This window comes from Taudactylus pleione, unplaced genomic scaffold (assembly GCF_031769625.1).
Source record: "Taudactylus pleione unplaced genomic scaffold, aTauple2 ptg003505l, whole genome shotgun sequence".
Classification (NCBI taxonomy): Eukaryota; Metazoa; Chordata; class Amphibia; order Anura; family Myobatrachidae; genus Taudactylus; species Taudactylus pleione.
Window position 1 is genome coordinate 1,086,697 of NW_028287850.1, and position 27,794 is coordinate 1,114,490.

Below are 27,794 nucleotides of genomic sequence, written 5' to 3' on the forward strand. Positions count from 1 at the left end.
CTGGAAATGAAGGTTCAGTCATCAGCGTAATGTAAAATAGATTTATTTCCACCAGAATGAAGCTATAAAACATTTATTTCTGGTTAAAATCAGTGGAAATATATAGATTGTAAATCGGACAGAGAGTGTGCAACTTTCATATACAGAATACAGATCCGAAATTCTCTCCACGTGTGTGATCTGGTCGTGTCCGCAGACTTGTAGCCAGACCGTGACCGATAATATCGATGCTCGCCTCCAATCGGAGCTGGACCCAGTCCCTGTGATGTAATGATACACTGCGCGGAAGCACCGCTATTATACATCGCCTTTATATTGCGGTAGAAGATATTATTTAGGCGTTTTGAAACATTCCGTGAAACGTGACTGGAATGTTTGTGTCGACCTCCGCTCTGGCAATTTCACTCATGTCCTTGGCATCCAGGATGAGGAGGAAAGACGGCTTGTGTCCCACGGCCGGTCTAATGGCCACGCTTAGTAGAACGCCTGCGGCATAAAACAGTGATGATCAGCGTATGCGCAATATTACGCGATTAAGGTTCTGCATGAAAATACATAAAGCATTTAACCAGAATCTGAGTATTTGTCCAGGTATAGAATATCCGCAACATAACAACCTCATAGTACCTATTGTTATTATTCTACAAAACAGGGGACACGTGGACCAGCAGGAGGCGGCAGGTTTAGTACAACCTGGAGCCAATCCAAGCATTAGAATATTCACAGCAGCACAAAGTATTTCAAATGAGCCAACTACTGTGTGTTGACATGTTTAAAGCTGCCAATGTGAGCATCTACTACGTTGTCAGCTGCGCCGAGTCTAATGAGGCCCCTGTCCAGCTGTCGCAGGAAGAGTGGATTAACTGGGGAAGGAAAAGAGCAAAATATTGCTTAAAAAAGGGCCCAAAAAAAAAAAAACAGCTTTATTAAACAGACGCTGCGGCTTAAAGTCCGACATAGAACATTTCATCATCGTTTTCTCCGTTCTTACCGTCATCTTCATCTAAGGCATCTGGGGATGACACAAATATTGGCTCGGATGGGTAGGTGTTGGGTTCTTGCCATACCCAAGTCTCTTTGGTCTTGACGTTCAGTTTGGTAAGCTGAAAGAGTATTTAGTAAGTATTCTAGGCTAGTTATATGCAAGTCATACTAGGTATATTTTAGGTGTACTGTCCCAGGTGTACCATGCTAGGTATATAGTAGGTGTTCTATGCTAGGTATATGGCAGGTGTACTGTGACAGATGTTCTATGTTGGGTATATGGTAGATATACTGTGCCAGGCATTGTATACTAATCATTCTAGGCTAGGTATATGCCAATCATACTAGGTATATGGTAGGTGTACTGTGCCAGGTGTTCTATGTTGGGTATATGATAGATATACTGTGCTAGGCATTCTATGCTAGGTATATGGCAGGTGTACTGTGATAGATGTTCTATGTTTGGTATATGGTAGATATACTGTGCCAGGCATTGTATACTAATCATTCTAGGCTAGGTATATGCAATCATACTAGGTATATGGTAGGTGTACTGTGCCAGGTGTTCTATGTTGGGTATATGGTAGATATACTGTGCCAGGCATTGTATACTAATCATTCTAGGCTAGGTATATGCAATCATTCTAGGTATATGGTAGGTGTACTGTGCCAGGTGTTCTATGTTGGGTATATGATAGATATACTGTGCTAGGCATTCTATGCTAGGTATATTGTAGGTGTACGGTGCCAGCTATTCTATGCTAGATATATGGTAGGTGTACTAAGCAAAGTATAATATAAGGCACTAGGCTAGATATATGGAAATCATACTATGCTAGGTATATGGAAGGTGCACTATGCCAAGCATTCTATGCTAGGTGGTCTATGTTGGGTATACTTTAGATGTACTATGCAAGGTACACGTAATGCCAGGCATACTATGCTAGGTATATACCAGGCTAGGTATATGGTAGGTGTACTATACCAGGTATATGCTAGGTGTACTGTGCCAGGTGTACTATGCTAAGTATATGCTAGGTGTACTGTGCCAGTCTGCAGTTTGTTTTTTTTCTACTTGTTCTATGTTAGGTATATAGTAGGTGTACTGTGCCAGGTGCACCATGCTAGGTATATGGTAGGTGTACTGTACGTTGTACTGTGCCAGGCGTTCTGTTAGGTATATTGTAGGTGTACTGCGCCAGGCGTTCTATGCTAGGTTTATGGTAGGTGTACTGCGCCAGGCGTTCTATGTTAGGTATACCGAAGGTGTACTATGCTAGGTGTGTACTGTACCAGGCGTTCTATGCTAGGTGTGTACTGTGCCAGGTGTTCTATGCTAGGTATATTGTAGGTGTACTGCGCCAGGCGTTCTATGTTAGGTATACCGAAGGTGTACTATGCTAGGTGTATACTGTACCAGGCGTTCTATGCTAGGTGTGTACTGTGCCAGGTGTTCTATGCTAGGTATATTGTAGGTGTACTGCGCCAGGCGTTCTATGCTAGGTTTATGGTAGGTGTACTGCGCCAGGCGTTCTATGTTAGGTATACCGAAGGTGTACTATGCTAGGTGTGTACTGTACCAGGCGTTCTATGCTAGGTGTGTACTGTGCCAGGCGTTCTATGCTAGGTGTGTACTGTGCCAGGCGTTCTATGCTAGGTGTGTACTGTGCCAGGCGTTCTATGCTAGGTGTGTACTGTGCCAGGCGTTCTATGCTAGGTGTGTACTGTGCCAGGCGTTCTATGGTAGGTGTGTACTGTGCCAGGCGTTCTATGCTAGGTGTGTACTGTGCCAGGCGTTCTATGCTAGGTGTATACTGTACCAGGCGTTCTATGCTAGGTGTGTACTGTGCCAGGTGTTCTATGCTAGGTATATGGTAGGTGTACTGTGCCAGGCGTTCTATGTTAGGTATACCGTAGGTCTACTATGCTAGGTGTGTACTGTACCAGGCTTTCTATGCTAGGTGTGTACTGTACCAGGCGTTCTATGCTAGGTGTGTACTGTACCAGGCGTTCTGTGCTAGGTGTGTAATGTACCAGGCGTTCTATGCTAGGTGTGTACTGTGCCAGGTGTTCTATGCTAGGTATATGGTAGGTGTACTGTGCCAGGCGTTTAATGTTAGGTATACCGTAGGTGTACTATGCTAGGTGTGTACTGTACCAGGATTTCTATGCTAGGTGTGTACTGTGCCAGGCGTTCTATGCTAGGTGTGTACTGTACCAGGCGTTCTGTGCTTGGTGTGTACTGTACCAGGCGTTCTATGCTAGGTGTGTACTGTGCCAGGTGTTCTATGCTAGGTATATGGTAGGTGTACTGTGCCAGGCGTTTAATGTTAGGTATACCGTAGGTGTACTATGCTAGGTGTGTACTGTACCAGGATTTCTATGCTAGGTGTGTACTGTGCCAGGCGTTCTATGCTAGGTGTGTACTGTGCCAGGCGTTCTATGCTAGGTGTGTACTGTGCCAGGCGTTCTATGCTAGGTGTGTACTGTGCCAGGCGTTCTATGGTAGGTGTGTACTGTGCCAGGCGTTCTATGCTAGGTGTGTACTGTGCCAGGCGTTCTATGCTAGGTGTATACTGTACCAGGCGTTCTATGCTAGGTGTGTACTGTGCCAGGTGTTCTATGCTAGGTATATGGTAGGTGTACTGTGCCAGGCGTTCTATGTTAGGTATACCGTAGGTCTACTATGCTAGGTGTGTACTGTACCAGGCTTTCTATGCTAGGTGTGTACTGTACCAGGCGTTCTATGCTAGGTGTGTACTGTACCAGGCGTTCTGTGCTAGGTGTGTACTGTACCAGGCGTTCTATGCTAGGTGTGTACTGTGCCAGGTGTTCTATGCTAGGTATATGGTAGGTGTACTGTGCCAGGCGTTTAATGTTAGGTATACCGTAGGTGTACTATGCTAGGTGTGTACTGTACCAGGATTTCTATGCTAGGTGTGTACTGTGCCAGGCGTTCTATGCTAGGTGTGTACTGTGCCAGGCGTTCTATGCTAGGTGTGTACTGTGCCAGGCGTTCTATGCTAGGTGTGTACTGTGCCAGGCGTTCTATGCTAGGTGTGTACTGTGCCAGGCGTTCTATGCTAGGTGTGTACTGTGCCAGGTGTTCTATGCTAGGTATATGGTAGGTGTACTGTGCCAGGCGTTCTATGTTAGGTATACCGTAGGTCTACTATGCTAGGTGTGTACTGTACCAGGCTTTCTATGCTAGGTGTGTACTGTACCAGGCGTTCTATGCTAGGTGTGTACTGTACCAGGCGTTCTGTGCTAGGTGTGTACTGTACCAGGCGTTCTGTGCTAGGTGTGTACTGTACCAGGCGTTCTATGCTAGGTGTGTACTGTGCCAGGTGTTCTATGCTAGGTATATGGTAGGTGTACTGTGCCAGGCGTTTAATGTTAGGTATACTGTAGGTGTACTATGCTAGGTGTGTACTGTACCAGGATTTCTATGCTAGGTGTGTACTGTGCCAGGCGTTCTATGCTAGGTGTGTACTGTGCCAGGCGTTCTATGCTAGGTGTGTACTGTGCCAGGCGTTCTATGCTAGGTGTGTACTGTGCCAGGCGTTCTATGCTAGGTGTGTACTGTGCCAGGCGTTCTATGCTAGGTGTGTACTGTGCCAGGCGTTCTATGCTAGGTATATGGTAGTTGTACTGTGCCAGGCGTTCTATGCTAGGTATATGGTAGGTGTACTGTGCCAGGCGGTCTATGCTGGGTATATGGTAGGTGTACTGTGCCAGGCGTTCTATGCTAGGTATATGGTAGGTGTACTGTGCCAGGCGTTCTATGCTAGGTATATGGTAGGTGTACTGTGCCAGGCGTTCTATGCTAGGTATATGGTAGGTGTACTGTGCCAGGCGTTCTATGCTGGGTATATGGTAGTTGTACTGTGCCAGGCGGTCTATGCTGGGTGTACTGTGCCAGGCGGTCTATGCTGGGTGTACTGTGCCAGGCGGTCTATGCTGGGTGTACTGTGCCAGGCGGTCTATGCTGGGTGTACTGTGCCAGGCGGTCTATGCTGGGTGTACTGTGCCAGGCGGTCTATGCTGGGTGTACTGTGCCAGGCATTCTATTCAAGTAAAACAGAATTATGGATATTCTCACTCTGTCTGGAATAAAATTGTTCAGTCCTAGTCCATACGCGTAGGAGTAGTCTTTGCCACCATACTTTTTGTAGTTGATTTGTGGAAATTCAAAGGCTGCAGAAATAGGGACATAATAATGAGTATAGTTAGGAGATATTTTTACTTTAATGTATAAATATTTATTTTAAAATAATCTTCAATAAATGTTCAGTGTACACCTCTGTATAGAGAGAAGGTCACTGCTGTCACTGCTGTGACTAAACTATGGCAGCAGAACAGCTCCCCCCGGTGGTCACACCGAGATGCACGTTTTGAAAAATCTTAAAACTGAAAGTACTTAAAGCCTCGTCGTTCTTATTACCAGATGCACCATTGGTAGAAATACCTAGAGAATTTAGATACATTTATACACCCACCATGCTCTTCCTCTCCTCTGCAGCAGGAGGCTTCTCTGAGCAGGCAGGCAATGACTGACAGCTAGGCAGACTTACTTTACAGAAATGCACAGGCGCTCGCTCCCATGTTTGCTTATGTGTCAGATAGCTGCTACACAGTTGTGGTAGGTGACAGGTCTGATTTACAACCACTTCTATGATAGAAACACCAAATGGATACTTTCTATAAAACCACTGCAACAGTAGCAACGCTCCCAAATACACAAACAATTCAGTATCTTATCTTATAACGTAAGGTGTTTGCAATTGAAAAAGATATTTTTCTTCCTATGCATACCACACAGTTTGCATTTAAAGGAGCTGTGTACGGTGTGGGCAACTGAATGGCGGATGTAGGTCACAGGCGAGGAGGAATAGGCCAAAAGCGCGTAACCCCCGTTGAGCTTATGGAAGGACTCTGGGTATATTAGATAGGTTACTAGAGGTAAAGAGTTTCCATCTGACCGATAAACACACACACAGTCCAAAGTCTGCATTAGCCCACAGAATACACTGCCTTATCCTACTGAATGTCAATCAGTGTGGATGACCTAACCCTAAAACTACCAGACTGGAGAGTGAAACCTCTGCAGCCAGGGTTTAAATTGCTGATAACAGAGAGCAATTGCATGTAATCACTTCAAAGTAATTGTAAGGTCAATCATGTCTAGTCCTTGTAGAACTCGCATGTATATCTGTTAATGTTGTCTTACTCCAGCTGATTAGGTTACATTTTAGATGACCACTTGGTTTTAATGTAGAGATCACAAGGTTACTTAGGGGTCAATTCAAGTAGGGTGGATGTGCCACTCGAGCATTGCCGCGATGTGCTGCTGCGCATTTATTTGCCAGTTATGGGTGTGAGGTAAGGTCAGCGATGTAGGGGGTCTCGTCATGGGAACCCGATCTACGGCGCATCGCTGCTAATTGAATAGGGGATCCAGTCATTAGATACACAATGAAGGGTCGACAATGTCTAGGTAGACACCAAATGGTAGGCAATATGTCGACATGGTCAAAAGGTTGACACACAATGTTGACATGGATGAAGATCGACAGGTACAAAAGGGCTTTTTTTTTTTTTTTTTTTTTTTTTTTTTTTTTTTTTTTAGATTAGGCTCTTACAGGAGGGTTAGGCTCTAGAAAGGATGGTTAGGGTAAAGATTAGGGTTAGAAAAAAAGCATGTCGACCATTTCACTGTTGACCTTTTTGACCATGTCAACCATATGTACCAGACTATCTTAATCCATGTTGACCTTTTTGCCTGTGTCTACCAGTTGGTGTCGATCTTTTGACTGCATCGAAATAGTGTAGATCTTTTAATCCATACCCAATGAATTGACCCCTTAATGGTTCAGAATAGGTGCATTATTATAATTATTATCCTTTATTTAAATGGCACCACAAGTGTTCCGCAGCGCCTTACACATACATAAACAAATAGGTTGACCAGTGACTTGCAGTACAATACAATACAAGGATAATATACATAACACCCAGATCAGCAACATACCATAAGCAACCAAGTGTTAGGTGCTCTAGTGGAGAGTAAGAAGTAGATGAAAGTAAAGTAAGGAGAAGCACAGGAGGGTAGAGGGCCCTGCTCGTAAGAAGCTTACATTCTAAAAAGGGAGGGGAAGACAAACACGGGTGACACAGATGGGAAGGAAGGAGCATGTAGCAGGGAGTTAGAATGATAGCTGGAAGGCTATGATGGAGTAGTGGGTCTTGAGAGCCTGTTTGAAGGATTGTAGAGAGGTGGAGAGTCTGATAGGGAGAGGGAAAGAGTTCCAAAGGTGGGGAGCAGCACGGGCAAAATCTTGGAGGCGGCAGTGGGAGGAAGTAATCATTTGGCACGAGAGGCGGTGTGCATTTGTTGAACGAAGATGGCGGACAGGTGAGTGAAGGGAGATGAGGTCAGTTGTGGGAGAGGAATAAGTGAGGGCTTTGTAAGCGAGTGTGGGATCCTTGAATTGGGTTCTGAAAGAGAAGGGGAGGCAGATGTAGAGCGTCTGTAGAGGAAGATGAGCCGAGTATTGAGGACAGACTGGAGAGGAGAGAGATTGGATTTGGGGAGGCCAGATAGGAGGAGGTTACAGTAGTCGAATCTGGAGATGACCAGATGAGGGTTTTAGTGGCATCCTGGGTGAGAAAAGGAAATATTTTTAAGATGGAAATGACAGTACTGTGAGAGGTTCTGGATATGTGGTCTGAAGCAGAGGGATGATTCCAGGATAACTCCAAGACAGTGCACTTTGGCTAGAGGAGATAGGTGTGCCATCAATTGATAAAGAAATGGTGGTAAGTGCAGTTATGTTGGACGGTGGGAAAATGATCAGCTCAGTCTTAGACATAAAGTTTAAGAAATCGCTGGGACATCCAGGAAGACATAGCAGAGAGACAGTTGGAGATGCGAGTGAGGGTCAGGGGAGGACAGGTAGATCTGAGTATCATCAGCATAGAGATGATAATGGAGGTCAGTAGAGCTGATGAGCTTACTTAGAGAGGATGTATAGAGGGAGAATAGGAAAGTTCCAAGAACAGAACCTTGGGGAACACCTACTGTAAGAGGCTATGGAGGGGAAGAGGAGTCCTGAGAGGAAACAGAAGGTAGAGAGGTAGGAGGACAGCCAGGAGAGGGCAGTGTCACATAGACCAAGGGAGTGAAGGATTTGCAGCAGGAGATGGTGGTCCACAGTGTCAAAAGCAGCAGAGAGGTCAAGGAGAATGAGCAGGGAGTAGTGGCCCTTGGGTTTAACAGCAAGGAGGTCGTTGCTGACTTTCGTGAGGGCAGTTTCAGTGGAGCTGAGAGGATGGAAGCCAGACTGGAATGAGTCAAGCAGGGAGTGGGAGGAAAGAAAGGCGGTAAGGCAGTTGTAAACAATACACTCAAGGAGCTTGGAGGCAAAAGGGAGGAGAGAGATGGGTCGGTAGTTGGAGGGAGTGTTAAGATCAAGGGTAGGTTTTTTAAGAATGGGGGAGACAAGGGCATGTTTGAATGCAGAAGGGACAATGAATGATGAGAGGGAGAGATTGAGGATGGGAACAGGCACAATGAGAGAGGTAGTGGAGGAGATGTGAAGGGATAGGGTCAAGGGGGGAGGTGGAGGAGGACCGGATGAATGCAGACCTTGTCTTGGACCCGAGAAGAGGACCTCCGGCTCCAACCAGATGGTGTTGTCGCTGCGCAGTGTGGCAGTCGCTGTTGTGTAAGGCAGAGACACCAGGTTCCGTCCTACGTCATTCTGGAGAAATAAGAGGAGTCAGTCATTAGAAGAGAGAGAGGTCAGGATTACGTTATGGATTACAGTGGGTGCAGGCTCAATCCTGTGCAATCGCATGGCCGGCACCCAGGTTCAACCCAGAAACTGTTATACGTCAACGGACAGACTTGCAATCCCTGCCCGCGTTCGTTTGCATGGTACAGATATCCTCAGGATCCATCCAGCCCCACAATATAGTGTTACCAGTATTTACAGCAAATCCTATAGACTAGTTGTATGGTGCAGTGGGCACATCAGCAGAGAACCCATAACAGGCTCCTACAGGGAGATAGATTATGGTGGGAATACCTCTATGTACATCTCTACAGGAAGTTATTGCAGTTGTATCATCATTGAGGCACCCCAAGGGTTACTTTACCTTTTGGATATCAAGCGGCAGGACGTATCTGCGCACTTCAGGCTGAGGCGCTTTCTCTGCGTTTTTTTTAACTTCCTCCCAGTTTTCCCGTAGATTTGCCAGATACAAATAATTGTAGATGAATTCGAAGCTACAAAAGTAAACCAGAAAAAGAAAAAACACATTTACTCATTTAGTACTATAGTGCAGAGGCTCCCGAACTCCGCCATTACAGTCCAGGTTTTAAGGATATCCAGTCTTAAGAACAAGTGACTTTAATTAGTACCTCAGTAAATTTGATTTAACTATCTGGGCTCAAGCATGGATATCCTTAAAGCCTGAACTGTAATGGTGGCGTTTAGGAATCTCTGCGATAGTGATTTAGTGATCACAAGCTTGATTCTGGCTGCGGATAAGTCATCGAACATCAGATGGTGGAAAACAGGCCAGTAATGATAAGTTTATCCAATTGGTTCTCGGTTCCCATAACTGGATAGTTACATAGACGACATTACCCCTTCCAGCAGCACACGTCCACAATCACAAATCCGTTGTCCTCATAGGTGTTAATGTGGTGGAAGATGTTGAAGGCTGATGTCCTGTACTTTATATTGAGATATTCTCCTGTGTGCTTCTCAGCGACGTGCATCCACACCTACACAATACAGGGGAATCACGCACACGTTTATCATGGGACCAGGGACAGCAGTTCTCTATGCTGATATTGGCTCTCCTGCCTGCTGTAACAGTCAGAGTTACCTTATCCCAACCCTTATTAAGTAAGCATGTCTACCCCCATGAAAAAACCTTAGGTGGTGCTTATGAGGGCACGGGCCAGCCAGCGTGGTGTAACCAGGCCCCCAAGCTGGAGCAGCCATGCTCCCTTGATGCGCTGCTTAGCAGAAAGCATCAGACAGGGTAAGGCCAGTAGTACAAGTGTATATTCCCCTGCAATAAATGCCTCTTATAGGGCAACCTTCAGTACTAAGTGTCACTATAGCGTGACAGGAGCAGCATTGCCCATTCACTGTTATTATGCGCTGATTGGATTTGAACCCAAATGTATTAAAAAAAAACCCTATCCTCCCCCCGGGAGTGCCTATACCTACCCCCCCCCTCCCGGGGGCGCCTAATTCTAACCCCCCCTTGCCCTAACCTCCCCCCCAAGTACCTAACCCCCCCCCCGTAAGTGCCTAAACCTAACCCCCCCTTCCCCGCAGCCTAAACCTAACCCTCCCAGGGGTGGTACCTAACCCTAACCTCCCCCCCGGGGGTGCCTAAACCTAATCCCCCCCCTTACCCTAGCCTAACCCCCTCAAGTGCCTAAACCTAACCCCCCCTTACCCTAGCCTAACCCTCCTGGGGGGGGGTCTAACCCTAAGTCCCCCCCCGGGACCCCCTAACCTAGCCCTCCACCCCACCGCTGCTGTCCGCGCCCACCGCCCGGCTTACCTCCGTTCGGCATACCGGGCGTCGTGCTCCCGGCGTAGGGATATTGATAGGCGTCAGGATTTCGACACCCATTAGACCCCTGCCGGGATTAGACAGTCGGGAAGCCGGCTGTCGGCATTCTGACTGCATCCCATTATCACAATGCAGTACCAGGGCAAGAGTATGAGAGAGGAGACTGCAATGTTCCAGCTCACCCCCATTGTTTCATGAGACTCGAAGCAATCCATGTAATTGGCTCCCCAGATGCTCCAGGCCGACAGGAACTTGAACAGATTAATCTTCACAGGTTGTTCTACAAAAACTAAATAATTTGAAGACATCCCGAAGCTGGAAGAGAGGAGACCCCCGCGTTACGTTACAGAGATGGAGGAATTTCCCGTTATACGAGGATCGAAAAAACAGAATATTTTATATTATAATATAGTGGTGGATTTGAAAATGTGCGTTTATTATTATTTTACTATGTCATTATAATAGACAGGAGCCTTAGGAACCAATCCAGGGGTCCTAATCTATTTAATTAAACCAGTCCCCACAGCCTAGGAGGGGGGGCAGGGTTAGACCCAGCAAAGGACTGGTAGAGGGGGCACGTTATTTACCTCTCTGCCCACTAGCGGTAACAGCTCTGCGCTGACCAGGCTGGTTGTAGCTCACACTATGACTGGAGAACCCACACTTCCAGATCTCCTTGTTATTGTGTGACCTGCTTATCCCGGAGCTGGTTTCCACTTTAATAGTGGGACCTTACAAACGACACATTTTTTTATTTTAGTGGGAACAGAATGGCCACAGGTGTACAGGGGAAATACCTGGTGGGCCCCACCCACTTCCTCTAGGGGTGGAGCAGGATCATGGATAAACTTGGTTTATCTGCTTGGTTTGTTAAACTGCTTGGTTTGTTTCTATGGAAACTACGCCAAGATTAGCACTTCCTCCAATCAAAGTGGGTGGTCCAGACACACCCCTGGCACCTCCTTTATAAAGGGGCCCTGTTTTTTTGCATGTCCTCTTTAATTGGTTGGCCAAGTGCCTCTGTGGTAGCTGGCCACACCCCTTATCTTGGGCCCTACCACTGCATTAGCTGGTGGGCCCCTCCGTGTTATGTGATGTCACACAGAGGCGGGGCCACAATCGCCAGTGATTACAGCAATGACCGGAGCATCCTGAGGATGCTCCGGGAGCTGTAAGGGCAGCTGTGTGACTGTCTGAAGCATCCTAAGGATGCTCCTGGCGGCACTGCTGCATAGATTCTGGGTGCAAGGCCCATTCTAAGCACCCTGCTAGCCAGACGAGGCTAGCATAAAAAAAGCTCTGAGGGCCAGACCAAATCAAATGACTCCGGTGGGCGTTATACGGCCCCCGGGCCTGAGGTTCCCCATCCCTGGTTTAGATACATTAACAAACCCATGTGAACGTATAGGGAGAATATTACCCATGGGAACATTGCTTTGTAACTGCACTAGGCTTGTAATGGTTTTAGTAATCAAGTACTTATCATTTTTGGAGAGAACAACAGAACCCGCCACTAGTAGATATTGTTCCAAAGACTACGGATGTCTGATGGTCCCGGTTACCTGTGCACGTAGGATGGGGTAAACCGGTCACTACACGGAAACTGGACAACGATCTTCGTTTTTGTTATTGGGTCTTCCTTGTCTGGAACACAAAGCCAGGATTAGTACGGTCTCCTGCTAATGCGTCTCACCTTATCCAGTCCATTAACCATATGGGAGCGATCGGGTTTGTAGTTTGTGAATCAGGAAAGCACAGCGTCATGTAGGCCCATGGAACGACGGGTGTGTATGGGGAAGAGGGTGAAGAACGGACTGAAAGTAGCAGAGAGTTCCCGGAGGATGAGACGTGCCCTTGTACGGCGCTGTGCGGAAATCACACATCACTTTTGTTAGGACCGTGAGTAAAATGTTGGGGGCAGAATCCCAATTTCAGTGGAGAAGAGAGCGAAGGAGAGAGTAACTGGTTCCGAGAAGCTTCTGAGACTCTTAGGGATACATTTGTTAATATATTTCTGAACACTGGGCCTGATTCAGACCCGGTCGCAAGTGCTGAGCGCTCGCAAACGGGTCGATGGTGGCCCAGAGCGCATGCGCACGACAGAGCCGGCTCCGTCGTGCGCATGCGCGAGACCTGGATAGCGACGGGCAAACTGTCACCCACAGCTATGCGACGCGGCCAGGAGGCTGTTCTAAAAAAAAAAAAAATAGACCGTCCCTGATTCAGAGCGAGCGCTCTGTCAGAGCGTCCGGCTCTGAATCAGGCCCACTGATCACAGAACTTTCCCGGAGGGTCCATGACACAGACTTTAATGACAAACTTTTAAAATAATCTTAACTGACAATTTTCTACAGAATTACTGACAGTAATGGCCGTAACTAGCTATGGGCAACCGGTGCCGTCGTACGGAGCGCTGTGGCTCTGTATGCGGCACCTTGCAGACAGGATTGCTTCTGCAGCACCCACGGAGCATTCTGCAGACGGGAACCCTGCACACTATGGGGGTGATTCAAGGACCCACGCAATTGCATGCATTACTATTCTAAGCTGTGTCCATCAGAACAGCTGCGCGATCCTCTGCCGACTGAGGGACCATGACATCACTCAAGCTGGCAAACGCATTTGCTCAAAAGAGGCTAGGAAATCTCTGTCAGCCAACGGAGAATCTCCCCGCCCCCCAACGGCAGCGACACGCCTCCATTTGGGGGGGAAACAGAGGCCATCGCCGCTCCCCTCCCTGCCCAGAAATGGCAGCAGACTGTCCATCACTAACAGTACGGGTCTTGTGCCGGCGTAGACGGAGATGTGCGCTAATCATCGGGTTAGCACACATCTCTGAATAAGCCCCTATATGCAGCCGATCAGACACCAGGTCAGAGCTGCATTTACCGTAGCTGCCGGTAACGCCCCCTTTGCACGACATCATGACGTGGCACGCCCCCAGTGGGTGGGGCCGGCACTGGCCGCTGATATGCCGAGGTTACGGCCCTGCTAACGGTCACCATTTTTACTGACAGGCCCTCATTCAGAGCCGTACGCTCTGAGCAGAGCGCACGCTCTGAATGAGGGCCGGGCTCCATTTTCATGGAGCGTCCTACTGGACGCTCGTATAGCTGTGGGTCACCACCCACAGGCTATACGAGCGTGCTTTGTGATGGCCGCGATGGTCGAGACCATCGCGACCATCGAAATTGCGAGCCGGAGCCTGCGGTTGAGGTTTTCAACCGCAAGCTCCGGAGTGATTTTGGCTCTATCAGAGCCAAAATCACTCCCACTGACATCACTAGTGATGTCAGTGGGCCGGCTTCTGACGGGAGGCGTTCCCGTGGGAACGCCCCCATCAGGGAGGCACGCCCCCGGCACGCCCACCAAAGGGGGCGTGCTGTCAATCAACATTGACAGCACGCCCCCTTTGATCGGACACAACGAACGGAGGACTTTCCTTCGCTCGTCGTGTCTGGCGCATGCGCACGACGGAGCTCCCTCCGTCGTGCGCATGCTCAGTGCCTAACATCGACCCACTTGCGAGCGGACAGCCGCTCGCGAGTGGGTCTGAATCAGGGCCAGAGTGCATGATAAACAGTGGGAACAGTAGTAACCAAAGCAAAACGGCGCCAAACAGTGAAAGTAGGAACTTTATAATACAATCCTGGGCCAAAACCACCAGTGTGGTGAAGCCCATGCAAAGTTGTGCACTGTCAGGTGGTGACATTTCTTTAGTGGTTTCTATTTTTGTTTTACTGATGAAAGGCAAATTAGTGGTGCGATTTAGACGCTCCGCCGCCGGAAGCCACTCCCGAACTTTCCTACTTGCTAAGTTAGCGTCTGTGTTGCATTGTAGCCGCATCCACAGTTGCTGCAGCTTAGTCACAAAATCGGTGGCGCAGGACACATCTGCATGATAAATACGCACCTTCCTGTAGAGGGGGGATTTTGATGACGTTGTAAGCAATGGCGAAATTCTTTCCAAAGCAGTTTCCGATATTGTACACCGTGCCGTCATTTTCGATATGCGGGTGCGCCGTGACGCCGTTGATGGAGATGTATTTACAAAGATCCACCTAAAAGTCAAATAACAACCAGCAAGGTCATTCGGGATTACTCACAATGAATCAGCGGAATACTTACAGCCGCTGCCGTGACATTTAATTATCTGAGCCGCCTCATGTGCGGAGGATTATGGTCATTTTACGATTCATTATATATATATATAAATTCAGAGACACGACTCATTACCTTACTAATCACTGCATGCAAAATACAGCAAAGGAATATAAGTGATTAACTGGCCGATGACTGATGAAGAGACCGGTAACGATTTGCTTGGGTAGCAAATAATCGCATCACTGAAAGTCGTCCTATCATGAGAGTTTGAAAACTGTTTTAGACAGTGATAAAGGGACCACACACCTAAGTTTCCCGTTATAAATTGCTAATGGCTTCAAATAAAAAAAAAAAGCATTAGTATTTACATTATATAATCATTCCTCTCCCCAACCTCTGCGCCGTTCAGTTTCCCCGTGGAATCCTATAGCATCACTGCTGGGCTGTAAACCTGACCTTGTTTGCAGGTCTCCAGAGGTGTTTCAGACAGACGCTAGCAGCCTCAGGGGGACAACGATACCTTCATAGACCTGTAATCATTCTGATGCCCAATAGGCATCATAAAGATACATTTGGCAGGGGTAAATGTCAATTTTTTTAATTCTTTAACCACTTAACTGGTGACGTGGCATGGGATGCTACCGCCGACAGCAGTGCTATAGGCCAACCACTAGGGGGAGGGAAAGTGCCAGTGGGGTTCTAATGACCCTGGGTAATCTGTTAACTCTTGAGGTTTGGAGGTACAATTACAATGGGGGACTATGGAGCGGGGTGGTTTGTAAGGACACCCCCAGGAATATTTTTTTATTTCAATAAAATTGTTAAATACATTTTTAAAAACACATTCTAAAAAAAAAAAAAAAACAAACACATTCTGGGCAGTTTTGGCCCCCCAAAAATTTGCCAGATAAGAGGATAACCCATTTAATTTGTTGTTTTACTAAAACCGTTAGGGAATTTATTTTGTACTGTGCATGATATTTAGAATAATTTTTCCCTTTAAACACTTATTTATAATTTTCTGCTAAAAATCGTGACACAAATGTGGGGGAAATGCCTCCATCATCCTTGATGGTTCCGGTCATATAATAACAAATTTACTTTCTGCTCCATATACAGTAGATGCATTAAGAGAACAAAAAGATATGGCCTACAAATGAGCAATCTAACGGGAAATTGCTATCAGAGCTGCCATATTTTATTATAATATCCGGACGCCCCTTGGGTATTGGCAAGCTGTGTCCATAGTCACAATGTATACAGCAGAACACGGCATGCCGAAACGGTAGTAATGTGATTTAAAGCATTCTTACCATAAAGGCATTAGAACGTTAAACATGATGATTGGTTGGTACTTTATCAACCAATCAGCTCGTAACTGTCATTTTTCAAACACAGGGATCTATGTGCTAAGCTTTGGGGAGAGGAGGGGCGTATCTATAATGGGTGCAGGGTGTGCGGAGGGGGGCCCTCATCGCACACCCATACTTTTTAATACTTACCTCTTCAAAGTTCCACATTTGCTGGAGAGGCGCTACACAAAACCCCTGAAAAATGGCGTCCGCGGCATGCGCAGTAGACTCCGGACGGAGAGAGAGGAGGCGACCCCGGACGAGGAGTGAATATGGGCCTGGGGGAGAGAGAGAGTGGATGGAGATAAAGTACCAACCAATCAGCTCCTAAATGTAATTTTTTTCGGCCTGTAATTGACAGTTAGGAGCCGATTGCTTAGTACATAGACCCCACAGTCTGTAACGTGGCAGTTAGGAGCAGCTTGGTTGGTGCTTGATCTCTCGCCTTAAAGTTTGATAAATCTCCCTCTTTGTGCCTCGTAAATCAATCTTCTGCATTCTCACGGACGTCAGTTGAGCCCACAAAGCGCCTACCAACCACCGTCTGTGACAGGTCTACTTCAAGCATAGCAGTCACCTGCACATTGCTGTGGCTGCAGCCATTTTGTGGGCTGTGGCTGCAGCCATTTTGTGGGCTGTGGCTATACTTTGGAGAGTGCAGCCTATCAATGCTCTGGGAAGTAGTGACATCACTAGTAGGCAAATAATGGTGCAATATCCACATTCAGAAAAGCAAACCTAGGGGGAGATGTATGAAACTTTGGAGAGAGATAAAGTACCAACCAATCAGCTTTTACCTGTCATGTTACAGGCTGTGTTTGAAAAATGACAGGTAGAAACTGATTGGTTGGTCATTATCTCTCACCAAGGTTTGATACATCTCCCCCTGTAGAGCACCATCATACAGTACACCAGGACATCTTGTTAGTATACAGTATAAACCGCAGCTAAGGACACATCCGTTAGCCACCTTTTTGATGGTTTCCAGAGTCTTCGGATCGACCTTCGTTATGTAGTTGGTTTCTGTGCAGGCGTAAAAGTCTTCGCCCACCGGATAGATGTTCACCAGGGCGTTGTCGGTCACCTCTAAGCCTCTGAAGTATGAGAAAAACCTGCGCAGAGAATACACACAGGTGTCAGCGGCGACACACCTCACGCAACGCGCCCGTCTACACTGCGTATTGCTCACTCACCTGGAGAATATATTTTTGCAGGGATCGGGGAAAGCGAAGGTGCCGAACTCCGTGATGACGATCCTCTTCTCGGTCATTGCCCTGACGTACGCATCCGTCTTCACAAACCTGAGGCCAGACACAGCGGGCAGTGTAACCGCGTTCCCTATGGTGCTGCATTGTGACTGGGTCTGGTTATTGGTTTCTGTGCAGCGGATGATTCTCTTAGGGGCATAATCTTTCCCCATGTACACTGTGGTGGAGATGTATCAAAGCTTGGAAAGAGTACCAACCAATCAGCTTCCAAAGCTGGGTACACACTATATGATATCGTACGATACATCGTTCCGATGCGTATTGAAACGATATATCGTACACATTGTATAGTGATGTACACCAGCAGGGCTGCAACTAGGGGGGGGGGCTAGAGGTGCACCGAGTGCCGGATTGCAGGGGGTGAAAAAAGCTGACTCGAGGTGGCTTGGGGGCTGCAGATTCAGAAAACGGCCATCCAAAAATGGCCGCTGCCAAAGAGGAGATATATGCTAGAAGTTCTTACTGGCCCTCTAGTGTCTGTCTCCTCCTTGGCGGCGGCCATTTTTGGATGGCCGTTTTCAGCAGATTCCATGCGGACTAGCCGTCCGCATGGACTCTGCTGAAAACGGCCATCCAAAAATGACCGCCGCCTCGGAGGAGACAGATGCTAGAGGTCCTACTGGACCTCTAGTGTCTGTTAGGCCAGCACAATGCACATAGGGCCTGATTCAGAGCCACTCGTAAGCGGCAGCTTGTTCGCTCCGAGCGATGTTTGCCCAACTGTGCATGCGTACGGATCGTTATACGCATGCGCGAAACAGTCAGTGCGGCCGAAATTCATGTGCTAGCAAAATAGCGAATGCCTGATAATTTGAGTGACAGAATGAGGCGTATGTGGGTGGTAACAGGGGAAGGTGCTTGAAAACGGGGAGTGGAAATCAGAACGCAGGCGTGCTTAAAGGTCAAAACGGGCATTTTATGGGTGTGCATAATTAAAACAGCAGCGTCATTGACCACGTCACTTGGTTATTTTATAGCCAGAACTGCTCGCAAAATTGTGGTAGCAAAAACCGACCACAAGAATAGCGAGCAGTTCATACCCTGGTCGATGTACTCGATTAATAAATAGCGGACATGACGTAGGATGCGAGCGGCCAGGGGGCGTAGTTTCCCAAAAAACGACCGCAAGTTTTGTTCGCTCGTTCAGACCTAGAGGCGTGAACAGACCGCAAACAGCGAAACGGTTCATTTGAATATCCACCCCTATTTTCTGGACGAGCGAGCGCTAATTGCGTCCGGCTCTGAATCAGGCCCATAGTGTTCCCGGCATCGGGAATGCTGGCACTACCGGGAGAAGATGCTGAAAGCTGCATCTTCTCCCGTGAAATTCCCTGGCAACGAGCATGAAACCCCTGGCAACGAGCATGTAACCCCCTGGCAACAAGCATGCAACCCCCTGGCAATGAGCATAAACCCCATGGCAACGAGCATGAAACCCCATGGCAACAAGCATGGAAATGGTAATGAGCATGCAACCCCTGACAATGAGCAGGTAATTTTAAGGTACCGTAATTAGAAGCCTTACTGTGGGGTATAAAATGGTGTCGGGCAAATATGTAAGTGGCACTTTGGTAATAGGCAACACAGTGTGTGGCATAATGTGTAATGGGCATTATGGTGTGTGGAATAATGTAAGTCACTATGGGCCCCATTTACAAACGAAGGGAAATACCAGTGACAATTTTTGTTTAGTATCACTGTGATACAAACGAAAATTCCACTGGTATTTAGTAATACTTACCCCTCCGGCAAGGTCCCGCGAAGTCGAAGTCCTCAGCGAAGTCCTTCGCCGTGTTGCTGGCAGCCTAACGCTGCCAGCGACGGGCTCCAGTGTCATGCGCATGCGCGACGGTCCATCTGCGCATGTGCATGACAGGGAGAGCCGGCAGTGCCTGGAAGGCTTCGTTGAAGCTGGAAAGGCACCGCCGGGTCTCCATTGCCGGCAATGGGGCCTGCATCGCTCTCGCCATCTTTTAGATGGCGAGAGCGATGCTGTACAAACAGCGGTAATCTAAGATTACCGCTGTTTACTAAATACAGGAAGATGGTATAACCCCTTTAGCGAGCGCTAAAGGGGTTATATTTCGTTTGTAAATGGGGCCCTATACCAGGGATGTCTGAGTAGTGTACTGCCTTATGGAGGAGCAAGGACAAAATCCAGGTACAGGAAGGGAGGGGGCGCAAAATTGCTGCCTTGCACCAGGTGACAGATATCCTAGTTTCGGCCCTGACACCAGATCTACCGTCTCACCTGCTGTTCTGCGCTGCAGATGGTACGGTGCGATGAACGACGCGGTGCTGTTACATGCAGTATGAAACATCACATGTCATTTAAACACAGCTTGTAAAGTGACAGGAGCTGATTGGTTGGTACTTTATTTCTCTTCAAGGTTTGATACATCTCCCCCTGCGTGTTATGGGATATGTGTCCAGGTTCCAGCAAAGCTAAATAATTTGGCCATCTAGGGTCATTTCTGGGCGTATTTTGATGACAAACTACAACGTCCAATGGATACATACGCCAGTTACTGGAGCCAAACCACATCACAGAGCATAAATTACCCCCTATTCTAATCTTTCACATCATTACATGCTAGGGAAGTTAGGGCCTCATTTATTAACGAATTACATTCTTGTTATCACACGTTAGTTGTTACCCATTGCTCCAACCAGTCAGCTCCTGACATTTTTCAAACACATGACAGTTATTAGCTGATTGGTTGGAGCACCATAAAAGATTAGTAACTAGTGATAACAATATTATCACTCATTCATAAGTGAGGCCGTTAGACTGTAAGATGCAATGGGGGCAGGGACTGATGGGAATTCCATGTATTATCTGTACAGCGCTACGTGAATTGGTGGCACAGATAAATGGCGGCATTAATGACAAACACATAAAGGAGCCATTGGGGGTACAGACTGAGACGAATAGCTGGATCAATGTCACACGCACCTCCGATGATAAGTGACGTCCCCCTCTCTAATCTCAAACTTGTGGAGTAAGGCTTGTCCATCAAACAGGTGGTAGAACTGCTCCGAGCCAACCTCGAACAGCCCAGGGCCGCATCTTAGCAGACTGCCGGACAACCACGGGGGTAACCGTCCTACCAGAGGATGAAAGGAGACGTGATAACCAGGAGAATGACAGGCGAGAGGTTCAACATACAATAAAAGTCGTGAGAGCTCTCTGGGGCAGATGTATGAAGCTCTGGGAAGTGATAAAGTGGAGAGTGATAAACGACCAACCAACCAGCTCCCAACTGTTATTTCTCAAACACAGCCAGGGCCGGCCCTAGGCCAAATTTTTTGGTAAGTGAGTATATTTTTTGGCGCGCCCCTATGCAGTGCCCCTTTTACAGTGCACCTGGTAGTGGTCCTCCCTGTGCAGTGCCCCCAGAAGTAAGCCCCTTATATAGTGCCCCCAGTAGTAGTTCCCCCATGCAGTGCCCCCAGTAGTGGTCCCCCCTATGCAGTGCCCCTTGTGTCCCCAGCAGTAAGCCCCTTATATAGTGCCCCCAGTAGTGGTACCCCCTATGCAGTGCCCCTTATATAATGCCCCCAGTAGTATTCCCCTCATGCAGTGCCCTAAATAGTGGTACCCTTTATGCAGTGCCCTTTAAACAGTGGCCCCAGTTGTAGTTCCCCCCCCTATGCAGTACCCCCAGTATTGCCCTTTATATAGTCCCCCCTTGTAGTAGTCCCCCAGTGGAGGTTCCCCCCATGCAGTGCCCCCAGTAGTAGCCTCCCTTGTAGTGCCCCCAGTAGTAGTCCCCCTCGTAGTTCCCCCAGTAGTAGTCCCCCCTTGTAGTGCTCCCAGTAGTAATCCCCCTTGTATTGCCCCCAGTAGTAGCCCCCCTTATAGTGCCCCCAGTAGTAGCCCCCCTTGTATTGCCCCCAGTAGTAGCCTCCCTTGTATTGCCCCCAGTAGTAGCCCCCCCTTGTAGTGCTCCCAGTAGTAGCCCCCCCTTGTAGTGCTCCCAGTAGTGGCCCCCCTTGTAGTGCCCTCAGTAGTAGCCCACCTTGTAGTGCCCCCAGTAGTGTCCCCCCCTTGTAGTGGCCCCCAGTGCCCCCAATAGTAGACCCCCTTGTAGTGCCTCTAGTAGTAGACCCCCTTGTAGTGCTCCCAGTAGTAACCCCCCCCCTCCGCAGTAGAGACGTAAGAAAAAAACCCACTTACCTGAAACCCCGCTCCTGGTCCCGCCGCTGCTATCAGTTCCTCCGTCCATCCTACTGGGCTGGGCCGCTTTGCATAATGGGAGATACGTAATGACGTCTCTCCCATTACCCACTGCGGGAGCCGGAAGATGTCCGGCTGTGGCAGTGGGAGCAGCAGCCGATGAGAGTCTGTCTGACTCTCATCAGCTGCTAAAGCAAACACACAGCTGCCGGCGGCTGTGTGTTTGTGCTGTGTAGCGCTGACCGAACTCCGTCCGGTCAGCGCTACACACGCGGTGCAGCTGTGTCTCAGAGACCCGCATGGTACGCAGCTGAGGCGCCCTCACTATGTGGCGCCCTACACAGCTGCGTACCATGCCTAATGGGAGAACCGGCCCTGCCTATAACATGACAGTTGGGAGCTGAGTGGTTGGTCGTTTATCACTCTCTACTTTATCACTTCCCAGATCTTCATATATCTGCCCCTCTATATGATGTACTGTACATTATAGGACGCCCTGTGTCCCGGATTTGGTACAGATTGGTGTAATTAGGACATATCCATTTGCCCGGGTTGCCTGAGCTCTCTGTAGCTTCATGAACATGTTTCATAACATTGCGGTTATGTGTTAAACAACTTTTTGTTTGATTAATATTTATTTGTTAGCGTTTTATAAAGTAAATTTGAAGTTATTTGCTTTGTGACAGATACATCTATATTAACATTCGTTTTAGAATTTTATTAACCACACTAGATGAATATAGTAGAAAATAGTAGTAATACGCTTTCATGATTTTCAGCCTTTTTGTCAAAACCCCGGCAGGGTATGGGTTTATGTTTTTATGGTTTTATGTATGTTTATTTTTTTAAGTTTTATGCCTATTTTTTATTTTTATATTTGTTGTATTGTGAGCGCCAGTTGGGATTAATAGAATTGGGGGCATATTTACTAAAGTGCTACTTTTTAGAAGTGGAGTTGTTGCCCATAGCAACCAATCACATTCTAGCTATTATCTTCTACAGATGTAGAATCTGATTGGTTGCTATGGGCAACAACTTCACTTCTTGGAAAAAAAATAAATAAATCGCACTTTAGTAAATATACCCCCTTGGAGTCATTACAAATATAGATACATTTTTTATACCAGCTTTTTTCTCTAAGCAAGGGACATATCAGAGCTTAGATCTCGTATCTGTTAAGGTGCCCATCCACTAGACTAGGGATGGGGAACCTCAGGCCCAGGGGCCGTATAAGGCCCCTGGAATCATTTGGTCTGGCCGTTTGAGCTTTTTTCGGATAGCCTCATCTGGCTAGCACTGTGCCTAGGATATCACTCTGCAGCCAGAATCCATGCAGCAGTGCCACCTGGAGTGTCCTTAGGATGGTTCAGATGGTCACACCACTGCCCTTACAGCTCCCCAGAGCATCCTCAGGATGCTCCAGGCATTGCTGTAATCACCGGCGATTGTGGCCCTGTCCTCGTGTGACGTCATATGGAGGGGGCGTGGCCTGAACCAGGCCTGCAAATAATGTTATATATATCAAAATGGCCCTCGGCTGAAAAAAGGTTCCCCACCCCTGCACTAGACGATTACATTGAGCGATTGAACGATATCGTTCAATGGTCCATAAATCGTTTGCAAAAATGTCTAAAACGACCAGCTATGCGCGTGCCCGCTGGTCGTTTAGACATCTATCATCAGGCAAACATCCTGAACAACCTGACGATAACGTCAGGTTCAAAATGTTTGCAGATGATTGCTGAGCCTGCACTGAATGACTGCTCACTCAGTGCAGGCTCATCACAGACTGACAAACGTCTCCACGATTACAATGTCGTACGATTACAATGTCGTAATCGTGCAGTCGTTTCCATGTCTGCTAGTGGATGGGCCCCTTTACTGCTATGGGAGGAATTTCTGGGTGACCATGAACCGATAATAATGCAGCCTGGGACTGATTATGCGCAGTGTAGCCCATAGGATACAGCGGCTGACGCCATCTTCAGATGGCATTAGCTGAGGGGGTCAATGTTGGTCAATTTGGCAGCATTGCATCCCCTATAGAAACCTATGGGGGAGGCGGCTGCCTACGGGAATGGAGGGATCGTAGCGGGTATTGGAGATATCTGCCGCGGTCCCTCCTCCATACATCTGGGGGAAACTTAATATTTGTGGTTAACTCCCAAAAACGGGGAGGCTTCCCGACTGTCTTATCCCGGCAAGGGTGAAATGCCGGGCGTCTTGATGTAGACGCCCGCATTTCCCTGACGCCGGGAGACCGGCGCCCGGCATCACGATCGTAGTGAAGCCGGGCACCACAAGCGGACAGCCGCGGGGGGGGGGGAGGCTTAGGTTTAGGGCTCCCGGGGGGGACTTAGGGTTAGGCTAGGGGGAGGGTGGGTTAGGCACCCCCGGGGGGGACTTAGGGTAAGGCACCCCCCCCGGGGGACTTAGGTTTAGGCAGCGGGGAAGGGGGTGGTTAGGGTTAGGCACTTGGGGGAGAAGTTAGGGTTAGGCACCCCTAAGGAGGGTTAGGGTTAGGGGGGTTAGGTTAGTGGATACTTACCTATCCACGATAGGGATTTCCAGCACAGTCGGGCTTCCACTGCGTCGCACTCTGCTCCTGTCGGGCTGCCGCTGACGGGAATCGAACCGCCGGCCATGCGGCCGGTGGTATTTCATACCAATTCCCAAAAACAGGTGTTTTCAGAGATTATAGATATGCAATGATAAATGGGCCCCTATATCAGCCTGATCTCCTATACACATATCTGACATGGTTATCAAAAAATAAATGAGAACAAAAGACTTATTTGTATGATGATTGAGTGATTATATATATATATATATATATATATATATATACACACATACAGTATAAAGAATAGTAACAAGAATAGAGACTAAATAGAAGACGGTAATGGCTGCGTCATCTCAGCGTAAAGGGTTCCTGGCGGCCCTTTGACAAGACACGTGGAAGGAAGAATTCCCAGGCTGCCTACTGAGGAGCAGCAGTAATTGGCCTGACCTGTGACGTGGACGCTCATTGGGGTAGCCAGCTCCTCCACGGTCTCAAACAGCTTCTTGTACCCGCCTGCAGGATGCTCCACACTGCAAAATACCAGGTCACAGAGTCACAAACTGGCCTTCCAGAGCCAAGCTGAGCCCAGCCAGCGTGACCAGGATTACACCCAGGACATCTACAGTGCATATGGGGGAATCGGGGGGTGGGGGAAGGGGGGGGGGGGGTCTCCACTGTGATCAAACAACTCCAAGGCAACTCCACTCCCGTAATATTAAAACGCTTTACCAAACAATCTCATGGTTACCAAGTGTATAAAATGACCAGGGCCCGCCCCAGATTTAATGATTTGTCCTTGGAAATGTTCCTAGTTCTCCATAATGACTTACTGTTGGGAACACGGTGCCTCCCTTTATGTCAGTCGCAGATCCTTTGTTTATCACAGTTCTCAGTAACCCTACAGCTGCGAAGAATGGAAACCGAGACGCCGGAGCCATTTTTACTGTGTACGGGATCGCAGACGCAGGGTGTGAGTGACACTCCCTGAAAACGGTTACGACACGCCTGCGTATTCTGCCGCCACTCCCGTTACCTCCCACAAACGCACCCTGACTGTCAATCACAATGCGAGTACAGAGTAGCTGCGAGGGACTGAAGCTGCGTACACACTAAACAATATGTCCTATCCCGCTGATCGGAGCGACATATCGGATACATCGTCTAGTGCAGGGCTGGGCAATAACCGCCCCCCAGTTGTTGCAGAACTACACATCCCAGTGTTGCAGAACTACACATCCCAGCATGCCGTGCCACAGTTTTGCTATTTGGCCATGCTAAAACTGTTGCAAGGCATGCTGGGATATGTAGTCCAACAACAGCTGGAGGGCGCCACATATTGCCCACCCCTGCGCTAGTGTGTACCCATGAAATGCGTGCTCCCACGGGTGGCTAGCAGAATGCAGCATGGCGCATCCCTCCCCCCGCTGCCCCCGGCATTGGGCTGGGTACACACTGTATGATGTGTACCGAGGTAAAGTTACCTCACGCATGTGCAGTTTACTGATAGTCCCTCATTGCTTACATCTCTGAATCAGGCGCTTAATCCACATCTTTGTGGTGACTTCTTCCTGATTCTGTGTCCAGCTAAAATAGACCCTAAATTTAGCATCCAAACTGCTTTATTTTGTATTTTTTTTACAACTAAACGTCACGCAGCGTTTTATATATGTGTAGTATACAGCGTTTTATATATGTGCAGTATACAGCGTTTCACAACTTCACTCGACAACATTTTACAGGGATGCCCGATTCTCCACACACCAACAAACCCTCTCCTGAGTGCACTGATACACAGCGAGAGGGTCCCCGGGATGCTCAGAATTAGGAATACAGAAGACAGTAGGGGAGATGCATCAAGCCTTGGAGAGAGAGAGAAAGTGGAGACCAGTATCTGTCTTTTCATAGGCTAGACAAATAACAGAAGCCGATTGGTTGTCCTGGGCAGCGTCTCCACATTAGCTCCCTCCGAGGCTTTGATACATCTCCCCCAGTGGCTGATAATGACATAAGAAGAGTACAAACAATGTCAAAACGCTTTAAAGGGCAACAGTTTATATAAAAGAGCCACTAACAGCATCCACCGTTATTATTGTTCTATATGAATTAATAAGTGGTGTGATTATTATGTAGCCATAGACAAGAGATCTGTCACATTCTATGGCTACAGAATAATCTGCCCAGTGCATGGAAACACATGAATACGTCCTGGTGAGAACGCTGCGGCCTTATGGAAGTTACTTATATCCATCTAATAACTATTTCGTACATATCTAATATCTATTTTATATCTACCCAATATCAATCTACCAATCTAATATCTAATATCTCTCATATCTAATATCTATTTACAGAGCAATAATTATACAATTTATATAAGCACAATGTAGACAGCCGTTACTAACTTAATATAAAGTTGTTATTTTGTATCTTTACTCTCTGCAGTATCATTTCTTACAACTAATATCCCCAGAAGTGACTGCACCAGGACTAAGAGCTGCGCCTACAGAAAATGGGACGTTCTCATTATTTCGAATGCTGGGCACACACTATACAATTATCTGTCAGATATCTGTCCAATCTGGCTGGTTACTAATGCTGGGCACACACTATACAATTATCTGTCAGATATCTGTCCAATTTGGCTGGTTACTAATGCTGGGTATACACTATACAATTATCTGTCAGATATCTGTCCAATTTGGCTAGTTACTAATGCTGGGCACACACTATACAATTATCTGTCAGATATCTGTCCAATTTGGCTGGTTACTAATGCTGGGCATACACTATACAATTATCTGTTAGATATCTGTCTAATCTGGCTGGTTACTAATGCTGGGCATACACTATACAATTATCTGTCAGATATCTGTCTGGTTACTAATGCTGGGCATACACTATACAATTATCTGTCAGATATCTGTCCAATCTGGCTGGTTACTAATGCTGGGCATACACTATACAATTATCTGTCAGATATCTGTCCAATCTGGCTGGTTACTAATGCTGGGCATACACTATACAATTATCTGTCAGATATCTGTCCAATCTGGCTGGTTACTAATGCTGGGCATACACTATACAATTATCTGTCAGATAACTGTCCAATCTGGCCGGTTGGAATATAAACCTGGTAATGTATGGGAGCAAATGACAATCGATCATATGGTCCCTAGCACAAAACAGACAAAAATGGTGGTTCAGACAAATTGGTTAAATCAAACAAATTGAACCAATTTGAACAATCGTCATATATTACCAGGTTTCCATTCCAGCCAGATTTGACAGATGTCTGACAGGTAATTCTCAAACTCGGTCCTCGGGACCCTGCGCACAGGTCACGTTTTCCAGGTCACCCAGCAGGAGCACAGGTGTATTCATTACTCACTGACATTTTAAAAGATCCACAGATGGAGCTAATTATTTCACTTGTGATTCTGTGAGGAGACCTGGAAAACATGCACTGCTTGGGGTCTCGAGGACTGAGTTTGAGAACCTGTGGTATAGTGTATGCCCAGCATTAATGTGATGTCTGTGCCAGTTAGCAGATGAGAGGCCGCTGTGCGATACATCCATTACATCGCCTCTGGGTACTCACATTGTATAGTGTATACCCAGCTTGTTAGCAGATGAGAGGCCGCTGTGCGATACATCATTTACATCGCATCGACCCCTGTCCCCTCCATGCCCTATACTCACTGACGAGCCATGCTGTGTCCTGCACAGAACCAGACGCTCCC

At 47.5% G+C, this 27,794-nt stretch overlaps 1 protein-coding gene across 2 annotated transcripts; it reads right to left on the reverse strand.

The window, feature by feature from the left end:
• Nucleotides 1–56: 56 nt before the first annotated feature.
• RPE65 (retinoid isomerohydrolase RPE65) lies at nt 57–27,794 on the reverse strand. 2 transcript variants are annotated; one of them, XM_088466537.1, is made up of 14 exons: nt 27,754–27,794; nt 24,502–24,584; nt 20,268–20,418; nt 17,237–17,344; nt 17,014–17,155; nt 14,501–14,648; nt 12,150–12,231; nt 10,770–10,902; nt 9,639–9,778; nt 9,145–9,274; nt 8,633–8,747; nt 5,087–5,181; nt 992–1,103; nt 57–486 (listed from the first exon to the last, which is right to left on the reverse strand). In XM_088466537.1, the coding sequence occupies exons 1-14, from the start codon at nt 27,762–27,764 to the stop codon at nt 335–337; spliced, it is 1,602 nt and encodes a 533-aa protein (XP_088322663.1). In that variant the 5' UTR covers nt 27,765–27,794; the 3' UTR covers nt 57–334. The 2 variants fall into 2 exon arrangements, with proteins under 2 accessions (XP_088322663.1, XP_088322664.1); XM_088466538.1 differs by lacking the exon at nt 17,237–17,344.

What these genes read in the sequence shown, in the direction of transcription:
- RPE65 (XM_088466537.1), bottom strand. An exon ending in CTTCTCGGGTCCAAGACAAG is followed by an intron (nt 5,182 to 8,632) that starts GTCTGCATTCAT and finishes CTATTTCTGCAG; the next exon opens with CCTTTGAATTTCCACAAATC. An exon ending in TGCCTTAGATGAAGATGACG is followed by an intron (nt 487 to 991) that starts GTAAGAACGGAG and finishes TTTATGCCGCAG; the next exon opens with GCGTTCTACTAAGCGTGGCC.